This window comes from Ranitomeya imitator, chromosome 10, assembly GCF_032444005.1.
Source record: "Ranitomeya imitator isolate aRanImi1 chromosome 10, aRanImi1.pri, whole genome shotgun sequence".
Taxonomy (NCBI): domain Eukaryota; kingdom Metazoa; phylum Chordata; class Amphibia; order Anura; family Dendrobatidae; genus Ranitomeya; species Ranitomeya imitator.
In genome coordinates this window covers 88675686-88702757 of record NC_091291.1, presented here as the reverse complement: position 1 = coordinate 88702757, position 27072 = coordinate 88675686, and the positions used below count along the sequence as shown (strand labels likewise).

At 44.5% G+C, this 27072-nt stretch overlaps 1 protein-coding gene across 2 annotated transcripts in view; it reads right to left on the bottom strand.

The window, feature by feature from the left end:
- The window catches only part of GRIK4 (glutamate ionotropic receptor kainate type subunit 4), a 583539-nt gene that overhangs the window by 297854 nt on the left and 258613 nt on the right, over positions 1–27072 (bottom strand). For both annotated transcript variants that reach the window (XM_069742917.1, XM_069742916.1), the window contains one exon: positions 16099–16232. In XM_069742917.1, the coding sequence (XP_069599018.1) occupies positions 16099–16180 (82 nt within the window). In that variant the 5' untranslated portion in view covers positions 16181–16232. The remainder of the gene's footprint in view (positions 1–16098; positions 16233–27072) is intronic.

Below are 27072 nucleotides of genomic sequence, written 5' to 3'. Positions count from 1 at the left end.
GGGGCTAATTAAGGGTTATTATTACTGCAGTCATGTATTTATTTTATTTTTTGAGAATACTGATTTAAATGGGACGGTCCTGTTTCTGTGCAGAGCGACACTATGTCACCTTTATTTTCTTCATCTGGTGTAGTGTAGATGTTGCGAAAAAATTAAGTCATGTGTTCTGCAAGCGGTGCTCTAGATAACTGTTATTTCCTGCAGAGATGAGCCCTGGCTGGAAGAAGTGATGGCGGTCTGTGCTGGATGAAGATGAAAAGCAAAAATGAAAGACTTCACCTAGAGATGTCACTGGTGAGTCAGTGTGTTACCCGTACACTGACACTATACACTGTATACTATATACAGCGGTCCAGTGTACAATGTCATCAGTGATCACTCTATTACCTTTACACTGCCACTATATACAAAGCTCCTGTGTATAATGTTATTGATGACTGTGTAACCTGTACAATATATACAGCACTCATGTGTATAATGTCACTGTTGATCACTGTATTACCTGTACATTGATACTGTATACAGAGCTCCTTTGTATAATGTCACTGGTGATCACTGTACTACCTGTACACTGTAAACCAAATATACAGAGCTCCTGTGTATAATGTCACTGGTAATCACTGTATTACTTGTACACAGACACTGCATACTAATTACAGATCACCTGTGTATAATGGAACTTATGGTGATATTTGTATTGTTTTTTATTAATGATCAGTATTTTAGTATTCAGTCACTATGTGGTGGTAATATGTTGTCCGGCCATGGTGTAGCAGTATCTGTTCCTTGTATGTGCTGTTATTTGTTCACAATGTGGTGGTAATATGTGGTCTGGACATGGTGTGGCAGTATTTGTTCCTTGTATGTGGTATTATAGGTCACTATGTGGTGGTAATATGGTGTCTGGTCATGGTGCGGTGGTATTTGTCCCTTGTATGTGATATTATTGGTCATTTTAAAAATTGAAAATTAAAATAAAAATATACCAAAATTGTATTGGATATATTAACAAATAATTAATAGGATAGAGTAGAGTAGGGCTCGGCCAAAAGAGTCTATCTTGTCGTGGTGGCGGCTTAAAAAAATCTTTTGGCCAAAACAAAAGCTGCTGGCTATATGTGTGATCTGGTGATGGGAACTGTTAGTGTGTGATTGGTGAGAAGTGTAGTTTTTGCAAGAGAGAGCGGTGAGGCTGTGGAGAGTTCGAGGGGTGGAGCCTGGTCGGAGTCTCAAGGGAGCCCCAAAAATTTTGCCAGTATGGTGCCCCGAAATTCCTAGTGGCAGCCCTGATTAGCTGTTCTGATACAACATCATGTGTGCATCCTACCACAGTAATGACATCACACTAGGTTGGCTAATCAAATGAAGAGCCACATATGGGGTCAAGTAGTAGGTGGCACACAGGGCTTTCATCCAGGGCCCCAGAATACTAATCTGGTATCTTGAACAAGGGTCTTGTGATACAATTCCCTAACCTCTCAACTGTGCTACATAGTTATTTCTACGCTGCTACAGTTTTACAGCTGCCTGCATACTCCTCTTATAAAGTTTAAAGTAGTGTTGTCATTACTATATGTCTTCAATGATGGCAAACTTTAGATACTGAGTCGCTATTCTGTTGCATACTGACACTGCATGATCTGTTGACTGCCACTCAGCATGTGGCACATACACATTCTGGAGAAAATGAGGGATGAAAGCCAGAGAGGAATGGTTAAAGCAGTGAGATTATAGAACAGAATATATTATGTTTCATCTTTCAAGGCAGCGAAGAGGGGAAATTAGAGGATCCCTGCAGATGCAGTTATAAACTATGATGGAGCAGAGAGCCATCATCTCCCTGCTTCGCCACTTACACTGGTAAGTCACAGGTTGCTTTAAGCCTGGGCCGACCAGAGGCCAATTGTGTGAGGAGGACTTCTGCGGATTTCACAATATTGTGCCTCCGGCTGCAAGAAGTAAGAGGATCTTGCTGCTCAACGGTGTGAATGGGTGAGGTAGGTTTTACTTTACTTTCCACAGAGGGGAACATTGTTACAAAGGAGACACATTATAAAGATAGCATAATTGTTGCATGCAGTCAAAGAGGAGGACATACCGGTAACTAATCTATGGAAGTATAAAGGGGGCATAATTGTATGTAGGCACAAAAAATTGCAAATTATTGTATGGGGGTCATAATTATATGTATTGGGGCACAAAGTGAGAGCATAATTATTGTATGGGATCATAATTATATGTATTGGGGCACAAAGTGGGGGCATAATTATTGTATGGGATCATAATTATATGTATTGGGGCACAAAGTGGGGGCATAATTATTGTATGGGGTCATAATTATATGCATTGGGGCACAAAGTGGGAGCCTAATTATTGTATGGGGTCATAATTATATGCCTTGGGTCACAAAGTGGGAGCGTAATTATTGTATGGGATCATAATTATATGTATTGGGGCACAAAGTGGGGGCGTAATTATTGTATGGGGTCATAATTATATGCATTGGGTCACAAAGTGGGAGCCTTATTATTGTATGGGGTCATAATTATATGTATTGGGGCACAAAGTGAGAGCGTAATTATTGTATGGGATCATAATTATATGCATTGGGGCACAAAGTGGGGGCGTAATTATTGTATGGGTTCATAATTATATGCATTGGGGCACAAAGAGGGAGCGTAATTATTGTATGGGGTCATAATTATATGCATTGGGGCACAAAGTTGGGGCGTAATTATTGTATGGGGTCATAATTATATGCCTTGGGTCACAAAGTGGGAGCGTAATTATTGTATGGGATCATAATTATATGTATTGGGGCACAAAGTGGGGGCGTAATTATTGTATGGGGTCATAATTATATGCATTGGGGCACAAAGTGGGAGCCTTATTATTGTATGGGGTCATAATTATATGCATTGGGGCACAAATAGGGAGCGTAATTATTATATGGGGCCATAATTACGGTATATGCATTGGAGCACAAAGTGGGGGCGTAATTATTGTATGGGGTCATAATTATTATATGTGTGGATTACAGTAGAATTAAAACCTGAATTGAACCTGAAGGGAACTGAAGGTAACTGGCCAGTCACTGTAAACAATGTTTCTGTTTGTTTTCACTTTCACCTCTATAATCCTTCACTTTCTGCTACCTCCCCCAATCCCCACACCAAGTAAGGAACTGTTCATCTCCTCTTCAATCCTCCTCAACCATCTCACCTCCTCCTCAGAACTGTTCCTTAACATACAATCCTCTGTCTCAAAGAACAGACAGCCCCCTCATGCCCTCTCCTGCTCCCACCTGCTAACACTTTCTCTGCTCCTTCTCACTGCAGGTGATATCTCTCCAAATCCTGGTCCTCCTCACCATATTCCCACAGTCATTTCTACCTCCCATCCACACTCTATCACAAACTTCCGTAATCTCTCTAACCTTATACCCATTCGCCCAGCCCCCACTTCCCCAGTCCCACTAACAGGAGCTCTGTGGAACGCTCGCTCTGTCTGCAACAAGCTTTCCTACATCCATGATCTTTTTGTTACTACCAAACTTTCCTTCCTCGCCATCACCGAAACCTGGCTCACCCCTTCTGACACAGCCTCCCCTGCTGCACTCTCTTATCGTGGCTTCCACCTTTCTCACACACCCCGCCCCAACAGCAAGCATGGCGGAGGAGTTGGTTTTCTCCTGTCAGATAACTGCTCCTTCACCCCAATCCCACTGCCACCCTCTGTTACCCTCCCTTCCTTTGAGGTGCACTCTGTGCGCATCTACTCCCCCTCCGACCTCCAAATGGCTGCATTTACCGCACCCCAGGGCCAGCCACCACCTTCTTTGACCACTTCACCACCTGGCTACTTCATTTCCTTTCTGCGGACATCCCCACTATCATCATGGGCGACTTCAACATCCCCATTGACACTTCCCTCTCAGCTGCCACTAAACTTCTATCTCTCACTTCCTCCTTCGGCCTCACTCAATGGTCTTCTGCAGCCACTCACAAAGATGGTCACACACTGGACCTCATCTTCACCCGCCTCTGCTCCCTATCTAACCTCTCTAATTCACCTCTTCCACTCTCTGACCACAACCTTCTCACATTCTCATCTCTCTCCACTCCATGTCTACAATCCCCACCCCACAAACTTTCACACCCTCGCAGAAATCTTAAACACCTTGACCTACATTCATTCTCTGAATCCCTCCTCCCTCTCACAGACATAAGTTCCATACACAATGCGGATGACGCTGCCGCTCTATATAACACCACAATAGCTGTAGCTTTGGAATCTGCTGCCCCACTTACACATACCAAAGCTCTCAAAATCAACAGACAGCCCTGGCACACCAGCCTGACCAAAGAACTGAGGCGAGCTTCCAGGGCTGCTGAGCGCAGATGGAAAAGATCCCACTCCAACGAGCACTTCATTGCATTCAAACAGTCCCTCACTACTTTCAAGACCACACTCGCCACAGCTAAACAAACCTACTTCTCATCTCTCATATCCTCTCTGTCTCACAACCCTAAACAGTTATTCAACACCTTCAATTCTCTCCTCCGTCCCCCAGCACCTCCTCCCTCCCCACTTATCTCCGCTGAAGACTTTGCCTCATTTTTCAAGCAGAAGATTGATAGCATCAGAGACAGTTTTGGTCAACAACCCCCAGAGCCCTTCCTCCCGACTTCCCAGCCCTCCACCTCCAAAACCAACTTCTCCACCATTACAGAAGATCAACTCTCCACTCTACTCTCAAGATCGCATCTCACCATCTGTGCACTTGACCCACTCCCATCCCACCTCATCCCAAACCTCACCACAGTCTTCATCCCAACTTTAACCCATCTCTTCAACCTATCACTAACAACTGGTGTCTTCCCTTCAAGCTTTAAACATGCCTCCATCACACCTATCCTCAAAAAGCCCTCTCTTGACCCATCCTCTATCTAGCTATCGCCCTATATCACTTCTCCCTTATGCCTCCAAACTACTGGAACAACATGTTTACCTTGAACTGTCCTCCAATCTCTCTTCTTGCTCCCTCTTTGACCGCTTACAATCTGGCTTCCGGTCACACCATTCCACTGAAATTGCCCTAACTAAGGTCACCAATGACCTCTTAACCGCAAAGAGCAAGCGACACTACTCTGTCCTCCTCCTCCTCGACCTGTCGGCTGCCTTTGACACAGTGGACCATTCCCTATTATTACAGACCCTCTCATCCCTTGGCATCACAGACTTGGCCCTATCCTGGATCTCATCATACCTAACAGACCGGACATTCAGCGTCTCCCACTCACACACCACCTCCTCACCTCGGCCCCCTATCTGTCTGAGTCCCACAAGGTTCAGTCCTTGGGCCCCTGCTCTTCTCCATTTACACCATTGGCCTGGGACAGCTCATAGAATCTCATGGCTTTCAGTATCACCTATATGCTGGTGACACACAGATCTACATCTCTGGACCAGATATCACCTCCCTACTAACCAGAATACCTCAATGTCTGTCCACTATTTCATCCTTCTTCTCCGCAAGATTTCTCAAACTTAACATGGACAAAACAGAATTCATCATCTTTCCCCCATCTTACGCGACCCCCCCAATGAACCTATCCATTACAGTAAATGGCTGCCCACTCTCCCCAGTCCCACAAGCTCGCTGCCTTGGGGTAATCCTTGATGCTGATCTCTCCTTCAAACCACATATCCAAGCCCTTTCCACTTCCTGCCGACTTCAACGCAAAAATATTTCACAAATCCGTTCATTCCTCAACCAAGAATCTGCAAAAACCCAAGTCTATGCCCTCATCATCTCTCGCCTTGACTACTGCAACCTCCTGCTCTGTGGCCTCCCCTCTAACACTCTCGCACCCCTCCAATCTATTCTAAACTCTGCTGCCTGACTAATCCACCTGTCCCACCGCTATTCCCCGGCCTCTCCCCTCTGTCAATCCCTTGACTGGCTCCCCGTTGCCCAGAGACTCCAGTACAAAACCCTAACCATGACGTACAAAGCCATCCACAACCTGTCTTCTCCATACATCTGTGACCTCGTCTCCCGGTACTTACCTACACGCAACCTCCGATCCTCACAAGATCTCCTTCTCTACTCCCCTCTTATCTCCTCTTCCCACAATCGTATACCAGATTTCTCTCGCGTATCACCCCTCTACCACAACACATCAGACTCTCACCTACCATCGAAACCTTCAAAAAGAACCTGAAGACCTACCTCTTCCGACAAGCCTATAACCTGCAGTAACCACCGATTGACCAAACCACTGCACGACCAGCTCTATCCTCACCTACTGTATTCTCACCCATCCCTTGTAGATTGTGAGCCCTCGCGGGCAGGGTCCTCATTCCTCCTGTACCAGTTATGACTTGTATTGTTTAAGATTATTGTACTTTTTATTATTATGTATACCCCTCCTCACATGTAAAGCGCCATGGAATAAATGGCGCTATAACAATAAATAATAATAATAATTATATGCATTGGGGCACAAAGTGGGGGCGTAATTATTGTATGGGGTCATAATTATATGCATTGGGGCACAAAGTGGGGGCATAATTATTGTATGGGGTCATAATTATATGCCTTGGGTCACAAAGTGGGAGCGTAATTATTGTATGGGGCTTAAAAGGGAGATAATCATTGCACAGAGTACATTATTGTTAGGGGGTACAAAAAAGGAGATCATTACTGTATGGGGCAAAAGGGTACATTGAATAGGGGACATGACCTGCACTATGGCACTATTACTGCCTGAAGGCATAGAGAAGGCACTATATGTCACTGTGGAGTTACAGGCACGGCACTGTTACTTTTCAGGGACACAAAAGTAATGATTGCAAAGGGAGTAGAATGTGTGGCCCCCAATAGCCGTAGAGTTTTCTTAAGGGTGGGTAAAAGTAAGGACCGCACCGTACTGAAATAGTGATGATGAGCGAAAGATTTTTGAGTGTTACATTTTACATAAACAAGAAGAATTTGCAATGATGTTCTGTGCTGGATAGAGAACAAGGAAAATCAATGAGTACTAGAGATGAGCTGACCAGACAAAACTTGAATTTGCCCGCTAACGTTATTCTCCATGAATTGAATGTTTCTTATTATTTGCTGTGGTCTTTACAGACTCCAGAGCATAATAAACATCATACTTAAAAAAATAAAAAAAAGGTACTTATACTCACCTCACTGCTCACCTCTCCAGGCGCTCTGCTCCTCATTGTTACCATGGCTAAATTCACACAAAAAACATTTTCATGCTGACGAATGTGGATTTTTGTAATATTCAAGTAGAATTCAATTCCATTGTCATATATTCTCTCATCTCTAACGAGTACGGCCAGAGTGAACTTCAAAGGTGAGTCACTAGATTTATCAATACATATTAAATACTAGATGGTAGCCCGATTCTAACGCATCGGGTATTCTAGAATATGTATGCGTAGTGCGTAACAGCCCACGTAGTGTATAGCACAGCCCACGTAGTATATGGCACAGCCATGTAGTGTATTGCACAGCCCACGTAGTATATTGCACAGCCCACGCAGTACATTGCACAGCTCACATAGTATATTGCACAGCCCACGTAGTACACTGCACAGCCACATAGTATATTGCACAGCCCACGTAGTATATTGCACAGCCCAAGTAGTATATTGCACAGGCCACGTAGTATATTGCACAGGCCACGTAGTATATTGCCCAGCCCACGTAGTATATTGCCCAGCCCACATAGTACATTGCACAGCCCATGTAGAACATTGTGTGGCCCACGTAGTACATTGTGCGGCCCACGTAGTACTTTGCGCAGCCCACGTAGTATATTGCGCAGCCCACATAGTATATTGATCAGCCCACATATTATATTGTGCAGCCCACGGAGGATATTGCGCAGCCCACGGAGTATATTGCGTAGCCCACGGAGTATATTGCACAGCCCACGCAATATATTGTGCAGCCCACGGAGTATATTGTGCAACCCACGGAGTACATTGCTCAGCCCACATAGTATATTGCACAGCCCAAATAGTATATTGCGCAGTCCACGTAGTATATTGCGCAGCCCACGTAGTATATTGCGCAGCCCACGGAGTATATTGCACAGCCCACGGAGTTTATTGCGCAGCCCACGGAGTATATTGCGCAGCCCACAGAGTACATTGCTCAGCCCACGTAGTATATTGCACAGCCCACGTAGTATATTGCACAGCCAAGTAGTATATTGCACAGCCCATGTAGTATATTGCACAGCCCATGTAGTATATTGCACAGCCCAAGTAGTATATTGCACAGGCCACGTAGTATATTGCACAGGCCACTTAGTATATTGCCCAGCCAACGTAGTATATTGCCCAGCCCACGTAGTACATTGCGCAGCCCATGTAGAACATTGTGCGGCCCACGTAGTACATTGCGCGTCCCACTTGGTACATTGCGTGGCCCACGTAGTACATTGCCCGGCCCACGTAGTACATTGCGCAGCCCACGTAGTGTATTGCGCAGCCCACGTAGTACATTGCACAGCCCATGTAGTATATTGCGCAGCCCACGTAGTATATTGATCAGCCCATGTATTATATTGCGCAGCCCACAGAGTATATTGCGCAGTCCACGGAGTACATTGCTCAGCCCACGTAGTATATTGCACAGCCCACGTAGTATATTGCGCAGTCCATGTAGTATATTGTGCAGCCAACGTAGTATATTGCGCAGCCCCCGGAGTATATTGCGCAGCCCATGGAGTTTATTGCACAGCCCATGGAGTATACTGCGCAGCCCACGGAGTACATTGCACAGCCCACGTAGTATATTGCACAGTCCATGTAGTATATTGCACAGCCCAAGTAGTATATAGCAATCATATCCATGTTAAAAAAAAGAATAAAAATAAAAAATAGTTATATACTCACCCTCCGTTGGCCCCTGGATCCAGGAAGCTGTTACCGATGCTCCTCGTGCGCTCCGGTCTCAAGAGTGCATTGCGGTCTCGCGAGATGATGACGTAGAGGTCTCGCGAGACTGCTACGTCATCATCTCGCGAGATCGCAATGCATGGCGCGGTCACCGGAGTGTAGCGAGGAGGGGCCGACGGACAGTGAGTATATAACGATTTTTTATTTTTTTTATTATTTTATCATTAGATCTTTGTACTATTGATGCCGCATATGCAGCAACAATAGTAAAAAGTTGGTCACACAGGGTTAATAGCAGCGGTTACGGAGTGCGTTACCCGTGGCATAACGTGGTCCATTACCGCCGGCATTAACCCTGTGTGAGCGGTGAGTGGAGGGGAGTATGCGGGCGCCGGACACTGACTGCTGGGAGTAAGGAGCGGCCATTTTTCTTTCGGACTGTGCCTTGTTATGAACAGGTGATTCAGAACCACAATGGACCTAGTGGTTAAGAGCACACAAAGTGACCTGATAGTTACTAACATAGGATGAGCTCTGAGACGTGGGAACTCTGCCGACCGCAATCCCTAATCCTATCATACCACACTAGAGGTAGCCGTGGATTACGCCTAACGCTCCCTATGTAACTCGGCACAGCCTGAGAAACTAACTAGCCCTGAAGATAGAAAAATAAGCCTACCTTGCCTCAGAGAAATTCCCCAAAGGAAAAGGCAGCCCCCCACATATAATGACTGTGAGTTAAGATGAAAATACAAACACAGAGATGAAATAGATTTAGCAAAGTGAGGCTCGACTTACTGAATAGACCGAGGATAGGAAAGATAGCTTTGCGGTCAACACAAAAACCTACAAACAACCACGCAGAGGGGCAAAAAGACCCTCCGCACCGACTAACGGTACGGAGGTGTTCCCTCTGCGTCTCAGAGCTTCCAGCAAGCAAGAAAAACCAATATAGCAAGCTGGACAGAAAATATAGCAACAAAAGTAACACAAGCAGAACTTAGCTTATGCAGGGCAGACAGGCCACAAGAACGATCCAGGAGAGAGCCAGACCAATACTGGAACATTGACTGGAGGCCAGGAACAAAGAACTAGGTCGAGTTAAATAGAGCAGCACCTAACGACTTAACCTCGTACCTGAGGAAGGAAACTCAGAAGCCGCAGCCCCACTCACATCCACCAGCGGAAGCTCATAGACAGAACCAGCCGAAGTACCACTCATGACCACAGGAGGGAGCTTGACCTTAGAATTCACAACAGAACCCCCTTCCCTTGAGGAGGGGTCACCGAACCCTCACCAGAGCCCCCAGGCCGACCAGGATGGGCCAAATGAAAGGCACGAACCAGATCGGCAGCATGAACATCAGAGGCAAAGACCCAGGAATTATCTTCCTGACCATAACCCTTCCACTTAACCAGGTACTGAAGTTTCCGTCTCGAAATACGAGAATCCAAAATCTTCTCCACTATATACTCCAACTCCCCCTCAACCAAAACCGGGGCAGGAGGATCAACGGATGGAACCACAGGTGCCACGTATCTCCGCAACAATGACCTATGGAATACGTTATGGATGGAAAAAGAAGCTGGAAGGGTCAAACGAAAAGACACAGGATTAAGAACCTCAGAAATCCTATACGGACCAATGAAACGAGGCTTAAACTTAGGAGAGGAAACTTTCATAGGAATATAACGAGATGACAACCAAACCAAATCCCCAACACGAAGTCGGGGACCCACACAGCGCCTGCGGTTAGCGAAACGTTGAGCCTTCTCCTGAGACAATGTCAATTTGTCCACCACATGAGTCCAAATCTGCTGCAACCTATCCACCACAGTATCCACACCAGGACAGTCAGAAGACTCAACCTGCCCTGAAGAGAAACGAGGATGGAAACCAGAATTGCAGAAAAACGGCGAAACCAAAGTAGCCGAGCTGGCCCGATTATTAAGGGCGAACTCAGCCAAAGGCAAAAAAGACACCCAATCATCCTGATCGGCAGAAACAAAACATCTCAGATATGTTTCCAAGGTCTGATTGGTTCGTTCAGTCTGGCCATTTGTCTGAGGATGGAAAGCTGAGGAAAAAGACAAATCAATGCCCATCCTAGCACAAAAGGCTCACCAAAACCTCGAAACAAACTGGGAACCTCTGTCAGAAACGATGTTCTCCGGAATGCCATGTAAACGAACCACATGCTGGAAGAACAATGGTACCAAATCAGAGGAGGAAGGCAATTTAGACAAGGGTACCAAATGGACCATCTTCGAGAAGCGATCACAAACAACCCAAATGACCGACATTTTTTGAGAGACGGGGAGATCCGAAATAAAATCCATAGAGATATGTGTCCAGGGCCTCTTCGAGACTGGCAAGGGCAAAAGCAACCCACTGGCACGAGAACAGCAGGGCTTAGCCCGAGCACAAATCCCACAGGACTGCACAAATGAACGCACAGAGACGGACACCAAAAAGATCTAGCCACCAAATCTCTGGTACCAAAGATTCCAGGATGACCAGCCAACACCGAACCATGAACCTCAGAGATAACTCTACTCGTCCATTTATCAGGGACAAACAGTTTCTCCGCTGGGCAACGATCAGGTCTATTAGCCTGAAATTTTTGCAGCACCCGCCGCAAATCAGGGGAGATGGCAGAAAAAATTACCCCCTCCTTGAGAACACCCGCCGGCTCAGACAAACCCGGAGAGTCGGGCACAAAACTCCTAGACAGGGCATCAGCCTTCACATTTTTAGAGCCCGGAAGGTACGAAACCACAAAGTCAAAACGGGAGAAAAACAGCGACCAACGAGCCTGTCTAGGATTCAACCGTTTGGCAGACTCGAGATAAGTCAAGTTCTTATGATCAGTCAAGACCACCACGCGATGCTTAGCTCCTTCAAGCCAATGACGCCACTCCTCGAATGCCCACTTCATGGCCAGCAACTCTCGATTGCCAACATCATAATTGCGCTCAGCAGGCGAAAACTTTCTAGAAAAGAAGGCGCATGGTTTCATCACCGAGCCATCAGAACTTCTTTGCGACAAAACAGCCCCTGCTCCAATCTCAGAAGCATCAACCTCGACCTGGAACGGGAGCGAAACATCTGGTTGACACAACACAGGGGCAGAAGAAAAACGACGCTTCAACTCTTGAAAAGCTTCCACAGCAGCAGAAGACCAATTGACCACATCAGCACCCTTCTTGGTTAAATCAGTCAACGGTTTAGCAATACAAGAAAAATTATTGATGAAGCGACGATAAAAATTAGCAAAGCCCAGGAACTTTTGCAGACTCTTCAGAGATGTCGGCTGAGTCCAATCATAAATGGCCTGAACTTTAACAGGGTCCATCTCGATAGTAGAAGGGGAAAAAATGAAACCCAAAAATGAAACCTTCTGAACACCAAAGAGACACTTTGACCCCTTCACAAACAAAGAATTCGCACGCAGGACCTGGAACACCATTCTGACCTGCCTCACGTGAGACTCCCAATCATCCGAGAAGACCAAAATATCATCCAAGTATACAATCAGGAATTTGTCCAGGTACTCTCGGAAGATGTCATGCATAAAGGACTGAAACACTGATGGAGCATTAGAAAGCCCGAATGGCATAACCAGGTACTCAAAATGGCCCTCGGGCGTATTAAATGCTGTTTTCCTTTCATCGCCCTGTTTAATGCGCACAAGATTATACGCACCACGAAGATCTATCTTGGTGAACCAACTAGCCCCCTTAATCCGAGCAAACAAATCAGACAGCAGCTGCAAGGGGTACTGAAATTTGACCGTGATTTTATTTAGAAGGCGGTAATCAATACAAGGTCTCAGCGAACCATCCTTCTTAGCCACAAAAAAGAACCCTGCTCCCAATGGCGACGACGACGGGCGAATATGACCCTTCTCCAAGGATTCCTTTACGTAACTCCGCATAGCGGCGTGCTCAGGCACAGACAAATTAAACAGTCGACCTTTAGGAAACTTACTATCAGGAATCAAATAGATAGCGCAATCACAATCCCTATGCGGAGGTAGGGCACTGGACTTGGGCTCATCAAATACATCCCGGTAATCCGACAAGAACTCTGGGACCTCAGAAGGGGTGGATGATGAAATAGACAGAAATGGAACATCACCATGTACCCCCTGACAACCCCAGCTGGACACAGACATTGATTTCCAATCCAATACTGGGTTATGGACTTGTAGCCATGGCAACCCCAACACGACCACATCATGCAGATTATGCAACACCAAAAAGCGAATATCCTCCTGATGCGCAGGAGCCATGCACATGGTCAGCTGGGTCCAGTACTGAGGCTTATTCTTGGCCAAAGGCGTAGCATCAATTCCTCTCAATGGAATAGGATACTGCAAGGGCTCCAAGAAAAACCCACAGCGCCTAGCATACTCCAAGTCCATCAAATTCAGGGCAGCGCCTGAATCCACAAATGCCATGACAGAATAGGATAACAAAGAGCAGATCAAAGTAACGGACAAAAGAAATTTCGACTGTACCGTACCAATGGTGGCAGAGCTAGCGAACCGCTTAGTGCGCTTAGGACAATCGGAGATAGCATGAGTGGAATCACCACAGTAAAAACACAGCCCATTCCGTCGTCTGTGTTCTTGCCGTTCAGCTCTGGTCAAAGTCCTATTGCATTGCATAGGCTCAGGTTTATGCTCAGATAATACCGCCAAATGGTGCACAGTTTTACGCTCACGTAAGCGTCGATCGATCTGAATGGCCAAAGACATAGACTCATTCAGACCAGCAGGCATAGGAAATCCCACCATCACATCCTTAAGGGCTTCAGAGAGACCCTTTCTGAAAATTGCTGCCAGAGCACATTCATTCCATTGAGTGAGCACAGACCACTTCCTAAATTTCTGACAATATATCTCTACCTCATCCTGACCCTGACACAGAGCCAGCAAGATTTTCTCTGCCTGATCCACTGAATTAGGTTCATCATAAAGCAACCCGAGCGCCAGAAAAAACGCATCAATATCACATAATGCAGGATCTCCTGGCGCAAGGGAAAATACCCAGTCTTGAGGGTCGCCACGTAATAAAGAAATAATGATCTTTACTTGTTGAACTGGGTCACCAGAGGAGCGGGGTTTCAAAGCCAGAAATAGTTTACAATTATTTTTGAAATTCAGAAACTTGGCTCTATCTCCAGAAAATAACTCAGGAATAGGAATTTTAGGTTCTAACATAGGATTCTGAACCACTAAATCTTGAATGTTCTGAACACTTATAGCGAAATTATCCATCAAAGAGGACAGACCTTGAATGTCCATGTCTACATCTGTGTTCTGAACCACCCTGATGTAAAGGGGAAAAGAAAGACAAAACACAGTGCAAAGAAAAAAAAATGGTCTCAGAACTACTCATTTCCCTCTATTGAGAAGCATTAGTACTTTGGGCCTCCAGTACTGTTATGAACAGGTGATTCAGAACCACAATGGACCTAGTGGTTAAGAGCACACAAAGTGACCTGATAGTTACTAACATAGGACGAGCTCTGAGACGTGGGAACTCTGCCGACCGCAATCCCTAATCCTATCATACCACACTAGAGGTAGCCGTGGATTGCGCCTAACGCTCCCTATGCAACTCGGCACAGCCTGAGAAACTAACTAGCACTGAAGATAGAAAAATAAGCCTACCTTGCCTCAGAGAAATTCCCCAAAGGAAAAGGCAGCCCCCCACATATAATGACTGTGAGTTAAGATGAAAATACAAACACAGAGATGAAATAGATTTAGCAAAGTGAGGCTCGACTTACTGAATAGACCGAGGATAGGAAAGATAGCTTTGCGGTCAACACAAAAACCTACAAATAACCACGCAGAGGGGCAAAAAGACCCTCCGCACCGACTAACGGTACGGAGGTGCTCCCTCTGCGTCTCAGAGCTTCCAGCAAGCAAGAAAAACCAATATAGCAAGCTGGACAGAAAATATAGCAACAAAAGTAACACAAGCAGAACTTAGCTTATGCAGGGCAGACAGGCCACAAGAACGATCCAGGAGAGAGCCAGACCAATACTGGAACATTGACTGGAGGCCAGGAACAAAGAACTAGGTCGAGTTAAATAGAGCAGCACCTAACGACTTAACCTCGTACCTGAGGAAGGAAACTCAGAAGCCGCAGCCCCACTCACATCCACCAGCGGAAGCTCATAGACAGAACCAGCCAAAGTACCACTCATGACCACAGGAGGGAGCTTAACCACAGAATTCACAACAGTGCCTGTCGCTGATTGGTCGTGGCTGTTTTGCCGTGACCAATCAGCGACTTGGATTTCCATGACAGACAGAGGCTGCGACCAATGAATATCCATGACAGACAGACAGACAGAAGGACAGAAAGACGGAAGTGACCCTTAGACAATTATATAGTAGATATTATATACAGAACATGCATGCACAACTGCTATCTCCGACTGTGTGGTCACTGCATGATTGTAATACAGGTCTCGGTACAGTGTTTTACATTAATAATTAGCATGGTGGTATTATTTGGTCATTATGGGGTGGTAATATATGGTCATAGTGTGGCAGTATAGTTGGTTTTTATATAGTAGTATTGGGTTTTATGTGGTGGTATTTCTTGTATTTGTTACTTGTTTAGTAGTATTATTTGTTAACTGTAACCCTGCATTGTCTGTATATATTTTGCAATATCATCTTTTTTGAGGATGGAGGAACATATATCTTTATGGACACAAACAGGGCCACAATCACTGCTAAAAATTGGTGGTTGTAGGGGTACCATGTCCAAAATTTGCCTTGAGAGCCCAAAAAACACTATGTACGATTTTGGGGAAGATGTCACACAAACTGTAGGTCAACATCAGAAGCATGATGGTAGATCAAAGGTTTGCAACACTGTAATTCTTGGGTTCGAACATGACTAAGGAGCTTGTGGGGAGCTTGTATGTTCTTTATATATTTGCATGCCTTTGCTTTCTATCTCCCACACACTAAAAACACACTGAAAGAATATCAAATTGGCCATTGAGAGATGGAGAAATGAGATGGTGAGTCCCATTGAGGTTCAGGACTGATCTGAATGATGACAATCTTTGTACAGTGCTGGTGAATATGTTGGTGCTATTCATAAGTGTAAAATCAACCAATGATCAGTAAACTTACCAATTCGAATAGAATGGGGGCTACCAGTGGTCTTCATCAGCAACAACAGGAGAAGCACCAGAGGCGCCAAGACACGGAGCATTTTACACAAATCGTCATGAAGCCCTCTGGTAATCCGGGCATTCCATAAAACTCTGTAAACAAGAAAGGACAAATGATATACACTGCGGTATTTCAGATTTATGGCCAACATGAAAAAGAAAATTCCTTATTTTCTAGCACTAAAATCTGTGAAACAAAGGAGACAGAGCAGAAAAACCAAGGTCATGAAACAGAGGCAGATTGAGAATGAAGAAGCAGAAGTGCTGGGCGCATTGGAACATTTTTGGAGAATATGGAAAGGAAAAATCTCAAATTCATTACTTTGCTGTATATATTCTTTGTGCAAAGACAAATAGACCAAATGCATTATATGGGGGAATGTGTAGTTCCTGTCAGTTGTAGAAAGTCAAGGTGTCAGCTGCTATTTCATTCTATAGGGAATCGGATCAAAAGATTTGTCACAAGAAGTCATCATCAGCTTTCATAAGAGAAGAAGGAACATTTACTAAGCCGAGAATATTGTTACAAAATGCATCCAAAACGGGAGGACATAAAGGGTCCAAAATGAATTATGCACTTTACTCGCTTAATGTGTTTGCCTTTACATGTCTGAAGAATCTGCCAAATTTATAAAAGAGATCCACCACATATTTTAGAGAGAAGTACTGTAGGGCAGGTAGCAGACAGAAAACACGTGTCTAACCCACCTAGCACGCTGCGATAAACTCATCACGCTGTGTGTGCCATTCTGATGAAATTGGGGCAATTTGCACCATTTTCTCTAACTACTAAATTGACGCATCCTATAACAGTATTGATAAATCTGCCCCTGTTCTACCTTTGGTTTTTCTTTAGTCTTCAGAACATTACATAAATAAATCCTAAGGCAGTAATCATAGGCCAGCCAAAGATTAAAGGCAAACTGTTCATATTGTTCACGCATGAATGTAGATGTTTGTGGGGGATATCAGGGCCGGAGATTTGCACCATCAGAGGGCCAGATATTTTATGTGATTTTCCATTAGTAAATATGTTAAAGGAAATGCATCATCAGAAAATAACCAAATATGTAAACTGAGTATTTGCATAAAATTTACTTTGTATTTATAAAACAATGTTTTGATTTATTTTTTTTTTTTTACAAATTACTCATTCTTGAACAATTCCCCCCATGCAAAGCCTGTTAAGAGGACCTATTACTTTCCGTAAATATGTTGTCACGATTCCTCTACTCAGTGTCTGGGACTCAGTGATGGACAGCTCTGTCATATTATCCTGTTTTGGGGGGTGCTGAGCTGTCAGTGATTTGATTGACAGCTCGGTTGACCTATCTGAGAATGGGAGGTGCAGAGATTTCTCCAGGTGCTCCCTGTTCTTATTAATTGCCCTGCCATTTAGGTGAGCTGTCTGACCCAGATCACTGCCAGTCAAAGCTTACGCTCTCTGATGTGTGTTCTCCTGATCACTGTGCTGTAAGTTCTGATCTGCTGCTGACCATTTTCAGACTTCCTGTTTGCTATTTCCCCTTTGCTTCTGATCTTCTGCTGCTGACCTTTGGACCGTGCTCAGACTACCCTTTTGTTATTTTCCCTTTGCTTCTGATCTTCTGCTCCTGACCTTTGGACTGTGCTCAGACTACCCTTATGTAATTTCCCCTTTGCTTCTGATCTTCTGCTCCTGACCTTTGGACCGTGCTCAGACTACCCGTTTGTTATTTCCCCTTTGCTTCTAATCTGCTGCTGCTGACCTTTGGACCGTGCTCAGACTACCCGTTTGTAATTTCCCATTTGCTTCTGATCTTCTGCTGCTGACCTTTGGACCGTGTTCTGACTACTCGTTTGTTATTGCCCCTTTGCTTATCCGCTATTTCTCTGGAATTATGACTCTGGAATGTGACCTGACTTACGACTTAATATATTCCCTCGGAAACCCTCCAATGTGGCTGAATTACAACAATTTTGCATTGATGAGTGGGCTAAAATTCCTCCAGAGTGTTGTAAAAGACTCATTGCCAGTTATCGCAAACGTGTGATTGCAGTTGTTGCTGCTAAGGGCTGCCCAGCCTGTTATTAGGTTCAGGGGGCAATCACTTTCACACAGTGCCCTGTAGGTTTGGATTTCTTTTTCCCATAGTGATAAAGACCTGCATTTAGAAACTGCATTTTGTGATTACTTGTGTTATCTTTGTCTAACATTTAAATTGGTTTGGTAATCTGAAACATGAGTGTGACAAACATGCAAAACAATAGGAAATCAGGAAGGGGGCAAACACTTTTTCACACCACTGTACCTGTGCTATTACTATGTACTTACTCATGGCAGTGTATATGCTCACTTTGTTTCTATCTTAGGTTTTGACTGTTAAATGGAACAGTGTGAACATGTTCCTGTACTTTGCATGTATTACAACTTATGCTCCAGCTCATTTGTTTAGTTTTGCTGTGTTTTTTTGTAATTTGTGCAAACAGATGCATGGCTTCCTTTTTGAGTAGGGCATTTCATTTATACAGCTTCCCATGGCTAGGTGTCTGACCAGTGGGACCCCTGTCCTGCTCTGCCCCATCTACATAGAGGATTGAACCGTCCCGATTGGGTACACCTTTGGATGACTTTTACGCTTTTTTGATCAGAAATAGTGTTTACTAAGTATCCTATGCCATTTATTTGTACTTTAACTATTTAATTACTTACTTATAACAGGGTATACGCTCATTTTGTTTCTACCTTAGCTTTTGACTGTTACATTGCGACAGTGTGTGTACGCATTCTTATATGTTGTATGTGTTCCAACTTATTTTCCGGCTCATTTTTTTAGTTTTGCTAAAAATTGTGTAATGCCTCATTTTCCCTGTAGGGGCACTGTAACGAAATTGAACATTTATTGAGTGGTTTCCGCAAACAGTGCAGCATGGCATTAGAAAAATGGATTATTTACTTTAATTAACTTTAACTGTATAGATGAAGATATTTCTTAATACACAACATGTGATGATCGTTATGAAACTCTGCCGCTTCGGCATACCTGAAATAGGTATTTAAAGGGCTTAGCCTTAGAGAAGAACAGAACGGAGCAGATTATATGATGAATACGTATTTCTATATTTCTCTAAATGCAGTGGCAGAAAAAGGTAATGAAGACAAAGCGCCTTAATGGTACAGATCACAATGGTAATGAACATGCTTAGAACTGAGATCAATGTACTCTTCTCCAGTAATGGGCGAGAGCAGATGCGCACCTAAAAATCAACAATATAACTTAAAATGCCGTTTAGGAAATTGGCAGCATAACGCACAGGAATATGCCAGCGTAAACCAAACTGGAGTCCTCTTATGATCACTAAGTAGCACGGTGCAGAATAACAGCCATGAATGTCAATCACTGAAAGGTTTCAGGCGTCCATTGATATAGAGTTTCTGAGATGCCACATTTGCGTGTATATGGGCAGAAAATAGTAAAAACAGGGTAATAACGGACAAAGGAGTCATATTTATAGTACTGATCTAAGAACGTTGCAAAGTTATGAAAAGATAATTATAGTTCTAAAAAAGAACATTTCGTAGGTTTCCTTATTTTCCAGAGGTGATAAAATTATACTTAGCAATTTAAAGCAGCGCATAATCTATGACGTGCGATTAATTCTAAAGCTTTGGTGGTTGTTAAAACTTACAAATGGGAAAATTATAGACTGTTACTGCTGCTGAAATCACAAAAGCAAATGTAGATTTCTGTGTGCAAAGGAGCAACATAAACACGAACATACAGCTGTAGCCTGCTCCTATATAGAGCTACACAAAACATCTGTATAATGGCTCCATTCAGCCGAAAGATTGCCTGATGGAGCTGTCATATGGTGCACATAGACAATTAACGGGAACTACTGAGTCTAATATAGGAGAAACGGGATGGCACTCACCAATAAAGCAAAAAATGTATTATCTTCATCCAGTGCAAGAAACAGATGGGGAGGTGCAGACTGCATCAAGATTATGACCATTCCATGATGGCCCAAGCTTCTTCTGGGGCCATGGGTACTCACCAATAAAGCTAAAAGATTATCTTCAACAAGTGCAAAAAACAGATGGGGAGATGCAGACTGCATCAAGATTATGACCATTCCATGATGGCCCATGCTTCTTCTGGGGCCATGGGTACTCACCAATAAAGCTAAAAGTATTATCTTCAACAAGTGCAAAAAACAGATGGGGAGATTCAGACTGCATCAAGATTATGACCATTCCATGATGGCCCACGCTTCTTCTGGGGCCATGGGTACTCACCAATAAAGCTAAAAGTATTATCTTCATATAGTGCAAAAAAACAGATGGGGAGATTCAGACTGCATCAAGATTATGACCATTCCATGATGGCCTACACTTCTCTGGGGCCATGGTACTCACCAAAAAAGCTAAAAGATTATCTTCAACAAGTGCAAAAAACAGATGGGGAGGTGCAGACTGCATCAATATTATGACCATTCCATGGTGGCCCAAGCTTCTTCTGGGGCCATGGGTACTCACCAATAAAGCTAAAAGTATTATCTTCATAAAGTGCAAAAAACAGATGGGGAGGTGCAGACTGCATCAAAACTATGACCATTTTATGATGACTCATGCTTCTTCTGGGGCCATTGGCACTCACAAACAAAGCTAAAAATGTATTATCTTCATCAAGTGTAAAAAACAGATGGAGAGGTGCAGACTGCATCAAGACTATGACCATTCCGTGATGATTCACGCTTCTTCTGGGGCCATGGTATTCACCAGTAAAGCTATAAATGTATTATCTTCGTCCAGTGCAAAAAAAAGATGGGGGAGGTGCAGACTGCATCAAGACTACGACCATTCCATGATGGCCTACATATCGCTGGGGCTATGGTACTCACCAATAAAGCTACAAAATAATTATCTTCGTCCAGTGCAAAAAACAGATGGGGGAGGTGCACACTGCATCAAGACTACGACCATTCCATGATGGCCTACATATCTGTGGGGCCATGGTACTCACCAATAAAGCTACAAAATTATCTTCATCAAGTGCAAAAAACAGATGGGGGAGGTGCAGACTGCATCAAGACTACGACCATTCCATGATGGCCTACATATCTCTGGGGCCATGGTACTCACCAATAAAGCTACAAAATTATTATCTTCGTCCAGTGCAAAAAACAGATGGGGGAGGTGCAGACTGCATCAAGACTATGACCATTCCATGATGGCCTACACATCTCTGGGGCCATGGTACTCACCAATAAAGCTACAAAATTATCTTCATCAAGTGCAAAAAACAGATGGGGGAGGTGCAGACTGCATCAAGGCTATGACCATTTGGTGATGGCCTGCACTTCTTCTGGGGCCATTGGCATTCACCAATAAGGCAAAATATTTACTATGTTCATCAAGTGCAAGACACAGACAAAGGGGGTGCTGACCACTCCAAGGTTACGACTATTTCACCCTAGTCTCTGCTTTTTCTGGGGCAAAAGAGTTGTAGCCTTGGTGTGTTCTGCATCTCCCTGGTCTGTTTTTTGCACTTAATGTTTTTCCTTACTGGTGAGTGCCATGCATTTCTTCTATATTGAACTATTCTATTTTTATCTGCATCTACGGGAGTTGAGCACCACATTTTTAAGCAATATTTGATCCAGCTCTGTAGCTTCGTAGTTGGCGTGTTGTTATCTGGAATTCAGTTGTGCCAATCCAGCTTCTTTTCAATGGATCTACTGTGTCTGCCATTATTTATGCACAATATGACTGTAAAAGTCTATAATAAGGGGGTACAAATAATTCTTATGACTCCATAGGGAATAAGGATATAAACCCCTTGTCATGCTCAGATTAAATTTCGGGTAATCACATTCATTATGGGATTATTAATGTAAGCATTGGCATATTTTCTCCCAATGTATTTACAAGGCTTATGTGGAGCTATATTATGACTTTTGATAATTCTAGGGATTGCACACCATGTTGATATATTTTTTGATAATTGATACATGATTCATTTCTGTATATTGAATAGTTGCACTAATCTGACAGGTGCTGTGTGCTACAGAGATAGCAGAGCTTGCCTACACTATTACAGGTATGGCATATCATATGTCCATCACTTTAAAGGTAACCCGACTAGAGTTAAACGCCTTTTACTTTTTTCGGATCGAGTCGGGTTTTGCAAAACCCGACTTTGTCAAAAGTCGGGTCGGGTGAAATCGGCCGATTATTGTGAAAAGTCGGGGGCCGACTGAAACACGAAACCCAATGCAAGTCAATGGGGAATCAAAGTCGGCAGTGAGTGGCCAAAAACATCTATTCTTATTACTTAAGCTTGTCAATCTTAATTTACTTTATAATAATAGTTAGGCATTGAAAACTGGGGGTCATTTGGCTAAAGTTGTGGGGGGTAGGGCTGGCTCAAGATTTTCGTGGGCCCAGGAATCACAGAATAGTCACGGCGGTGGAGCAGGGAGAGGTAAGTCTTTCAACTTTGCAAGTGCTGTGATCCAGAGCAAGCAGGGGGGGCCCACTCATTGGCACTGGTACAGGGCCCCTCATAGTACGGCGGTGTGTTTGACTGGGCGGCGCCTCCCACTGGCAGAGACACTTTTGCGTACTATGAGGGGCCCTGTGCCGGTGATGTCGCCAACGAGTATGCCCCCCCACCTGATGAAGGAACCTGCACTTTCATCTGCACCTTCCTCTTTGCCCCCGTGTAAGGTGGTATAGTATGCGGGAAGGGGAACCTGACTTTCAGCAGGGTCAGATTCTGGCTGTGTAGAGTGCAAGGGGAATGTAGTGGTCTGGGTCAATGTACCAGCAGACTCATGTACCACAGGCTGGGCAATGGGCAGGATGAGGAGGAAACACAGATATAGGCCCAAATACAAAAGTAGGCTAAATGCATTTCAAAATTGGTAACAGGACTAAACAGGCGGCATAGCTAGGTACTGGGGTGGGCTCCCCTGCTGAGTAGCAGACAGTGGTAGTAGGCGCAAAGTATTAACTGGTCTAAATAGAGGCCAGGGCCCCTGTATATTTTAACTATCATCTATCATTGCAACAAATTTGTATTGGCAGTGCTATTGAAGGATTTAACAGCACAGACTACACAGTGGTGGAGCAGGGAGAGGTAAGTATTGCAAGTGGTAGAGCACTGTTCGAGCGCACAGGGCCCCTCATATTACGACGGTGTGTCTTACGTTGGTTGTGCACCACCACCATCAGAGCCATGTACTATGAGGGACCCTGTGCCAGTGCCGTCGCCCAAGAGTGGGCACACCCATCTGTCCAGGCAAATGGCACTCGCACGGGTGCTTGCACCAGGTGGTGACCACGGCCCAGTGGGGGGAGTCAGCCCATTTAGGGAGGTATAAAAATGGCTTATGGTGGACATTCAGCAGCTGCAAATGGAGGAATTGGAGAAGTCAGTAAGAGGAGGTGAAAAGCAAGACATTTTTCAGGCAAGCTACGTGTCAGCAGGGGAAGGTGAGGCAAAATAATTTGAAATCCATGATTGGTTCATTTTAATGAAGGTTAAATCATCCGGCTTTAAAAGCTGTTTTCCTACCCCCAGATAAGGGAGCTTTCGAGGCCTTGGGTAGCCAGACGATGACGCTGGCTCAACACCTCCAGCCTTAGGTGCTATTTTGCTTTTGCCACTACCAGCAGATGCACCACCACCACCATCAGTACCAGCTGGCAACCACCGCCCACGGGCTCTTCCACCAGACTTCCTCATTTTTTGGAAAATCTAACCAAAATAACAACTGTTATATGGTACTGTAAAACAAGGTAGAAGGTGCATATAAACTTGTTGAGAATTTAAATCTCCCTTTTTTTGGGAGACTGAACCAAAACTCAGGCCCAGTGTATATAACAACGCAATCTAAGTGGCAGAAAGTGGCTAGCTGATATACGACAAACTAACAGGACTGAAGTATATCCACTTTGTGAGAATTTGAATCTCCCCTATTTTTGAGGGAGACTGAACCAAAACTCAGGCCCAATGTATAAAACAACACAATGTAAGTGGCAGAAAGTGGCTGGAAGATATATGGAAAAAATACAAGGACTGTAGTACAATTTCAATCTCCCAACATATCAGGAAAAGTATGGCAGCAATAAAAAGGACTGCTGCACACAAAAGTGTGGACAAATAAACAAGATAACTGGGCAGAAAGGAGCAACAGGATTTTTGCTTTTAAAAAAGCAGTTGGTTTGCACAGCGGCGTTCAAACAGCAATGCAGCTATCAGGGAGCCTTATAAGGCAGCCTAATAAGCTACAGAGCTGATGCACAAAAATATAAACTCCACTGTCCCTGGAAACAAATTATGGTGTTGGACAGTGGAAATCGCTACAGCACAAGCAGTTTCGGGGTTAATCTTCCCTCCCTAACTATATCCCAACAAATTATGGTGTTGGACAGTGGAAATCGCTACAGCCCAAGCAGTTTCGGGGTTAATCTTCCCTCCCTAACTATATCCCTTCTTCTGAAGAAGCTGTGGCAACCTCTCCCTATGCTAAGATCGGCAGAAGTAAGATGGCGGTCGGCGTGCACGCCCCTTTATAGCCCCTATGACTCCGCAGAAAGCAAGCCAATCACTGTCATGCCCTTCTCTAAGATGGTGGGGACCGAGACCTATGTCATCACGCTGCCCACACTCTGCGTCCTCCTTCATTGGCTGAAAAATGGCGCTGAAAGTGTCATACGAAACGCAACTTTTGCGCGCAGATCGCTGACCTCATGGCCGATCCCACACTAGGGTCGGGTTTCATGAAACCCGACTTTGCCGAAAGTCGGCGATTTTTGAATTTGGTATACAAATATCACTGGCGCTCACCACTAGTACCCACTGGGTAAGTGGGAATAAATAGTAAAATCCCCCAGCTGCTGGTATCCCCAGGAAATGTGCCACTTCTGTCAAAACCAAATACAATTGCTAATAACTGATACCGCGCTTGGGTGATTAGGATACCACTAACTATGACCGCAGGAGCACAACCTGAAAAACATGCATATATGCTGCAATTAAATGTAAAATACCACGCTAGGAGTAGTAGTATAACTAATTGCTGACTGATATGTAGGCTGCCAAACTGCTAAATGCCGTGCCTCCAGGTATGGATATTCACCGGCAAAATAGATATGCACAGGTATAATGCCCACACTTGCTCGAGGTGTCGCACTTGCGTGCTAGGATGTAATTAGCAGTGAAACTCTTACCGTGTTAAGGCGTAATCGGCAAGATGACGTGTGCTGCGCTGAGTTCCCACAGGGCGGCTCGTGGAAGGTGCCGAGGGTACTAAGCAGCGTCTCACCGGTAACGGTAGCAGGTATGGAGGCAAGGTAATCCTGCAGATGGTAGCGGTCAGGTGGGCGCACGTGTGCTAGTGCTAGCCGCGATCAGTGTGGGGTATTGCTACTCAGTGTATTATATTTATACTATTTATATTTGTATGTATATGGCATATATATTTCAAATGCATATATTTTAATGGGGCATTATTTGACACACAGTCAGTATGTGATGGGTGTTCTCAGAACATCACATTTGGGTTTTTAAGCATTTTTAATAATAAAGTTAGTTAGTCATACATATATATTTTTTTGGGTAAATGTATTTTTAATTTTTTATATATAATTTCTGAACATGGTCCATATACATGGGTGTTTTGTAGGGTCCTGAGCAATATCGGGCAACAGTCATACATTTTTAATAATCCTGATACTATAGGGGAGTCGGATATTGCGGCGTAGCAATAGGCTGCTATTTCAGGCTCACACGGATTAAGGCAGCTGGGGCAGGATTTAGAGGTCAGGGAGGGAGGCACACATGTGCAGTGGAGGTGTATATATATAAGAGGAGCTAGCACACATGGCTTCAACCCTGATGAAGAAGGGAGCATCCCTTCGAAACGCGTCGGTTAGTTGTTTTGCCCTAGCAAGGCTCCATAGGCCTGTTACGTCACACGCTGCCTGTCAGCGTTGGCCATCTTTCTTCAGTGTAACCAGGGACGCCTCCGGCCGGGACGTTCCCTGGGTCTACACTGAGTAGCGATACCCCACACTGATCGCGGCTAGCACTAGCACACGTGCGCCCACCTGACCGCTACCATCTGCAGGATTACCTTGCCTCCATACTTGCTACCGTTACCGGTGAGACGCTGCTTAGTACCCCCGGCTCCCACCACGAGCCGCCCTGTGGGAACTCAGCGCAGCACACGTCATCTTGCCGATTATACCTTAACACGGTAAGAGTTTCACTGCTAATTACATCCTAGCACACAAGTGCGACACCTCGAGCAAGTGTGGGCATTATACCTGTGCATGTCTATTTTGCCGGTGAATATCCATACCTGGAGGCACGGCATTTAGCAGTTTGGCAGCCTACATATCAGTCAGCAATTAGTTATACTACTACTCCTTTCATGGTATTTTACATTTAATTGCAGCATATATGCATGTTTTTCAGGTTGTGCTCCTGCGGTCATAGTTAGTGATATCCTAATCACCCAAGCGCGGTATCAGTTATTAGCAATTGTATTTGATTTTTGAATTTGTCCGATCCGTTTCGCTCAACCCTAAACCCGACAGCTGATTCGGACAGAATGTATCAGACACTGTCTGTTTGATATCAATCATGTGTTCCTGACCCTGAAATACTGCAGCGTAAAAAGAGAAAAACATCATTTTAAAGCTGCCGAGACTGAGCTGTGCTGTAGACTAGTCTGACAGGCGGGTTCTCAGCAGCATCTCCCCGCCCGCTGCCAAAGACTGACAGGTCTCTCCCTGCAGTCATAGCACTTGGATCATATATCTGGTGCTTTATACTTCTGCATTTGTGATAGACACATCTCACCTCTCTCGTTATTCATCCTTTCCAGGCACAGTGACCTCTGCACATTGTACAACACATGCTCAAAACAGTCTCACACT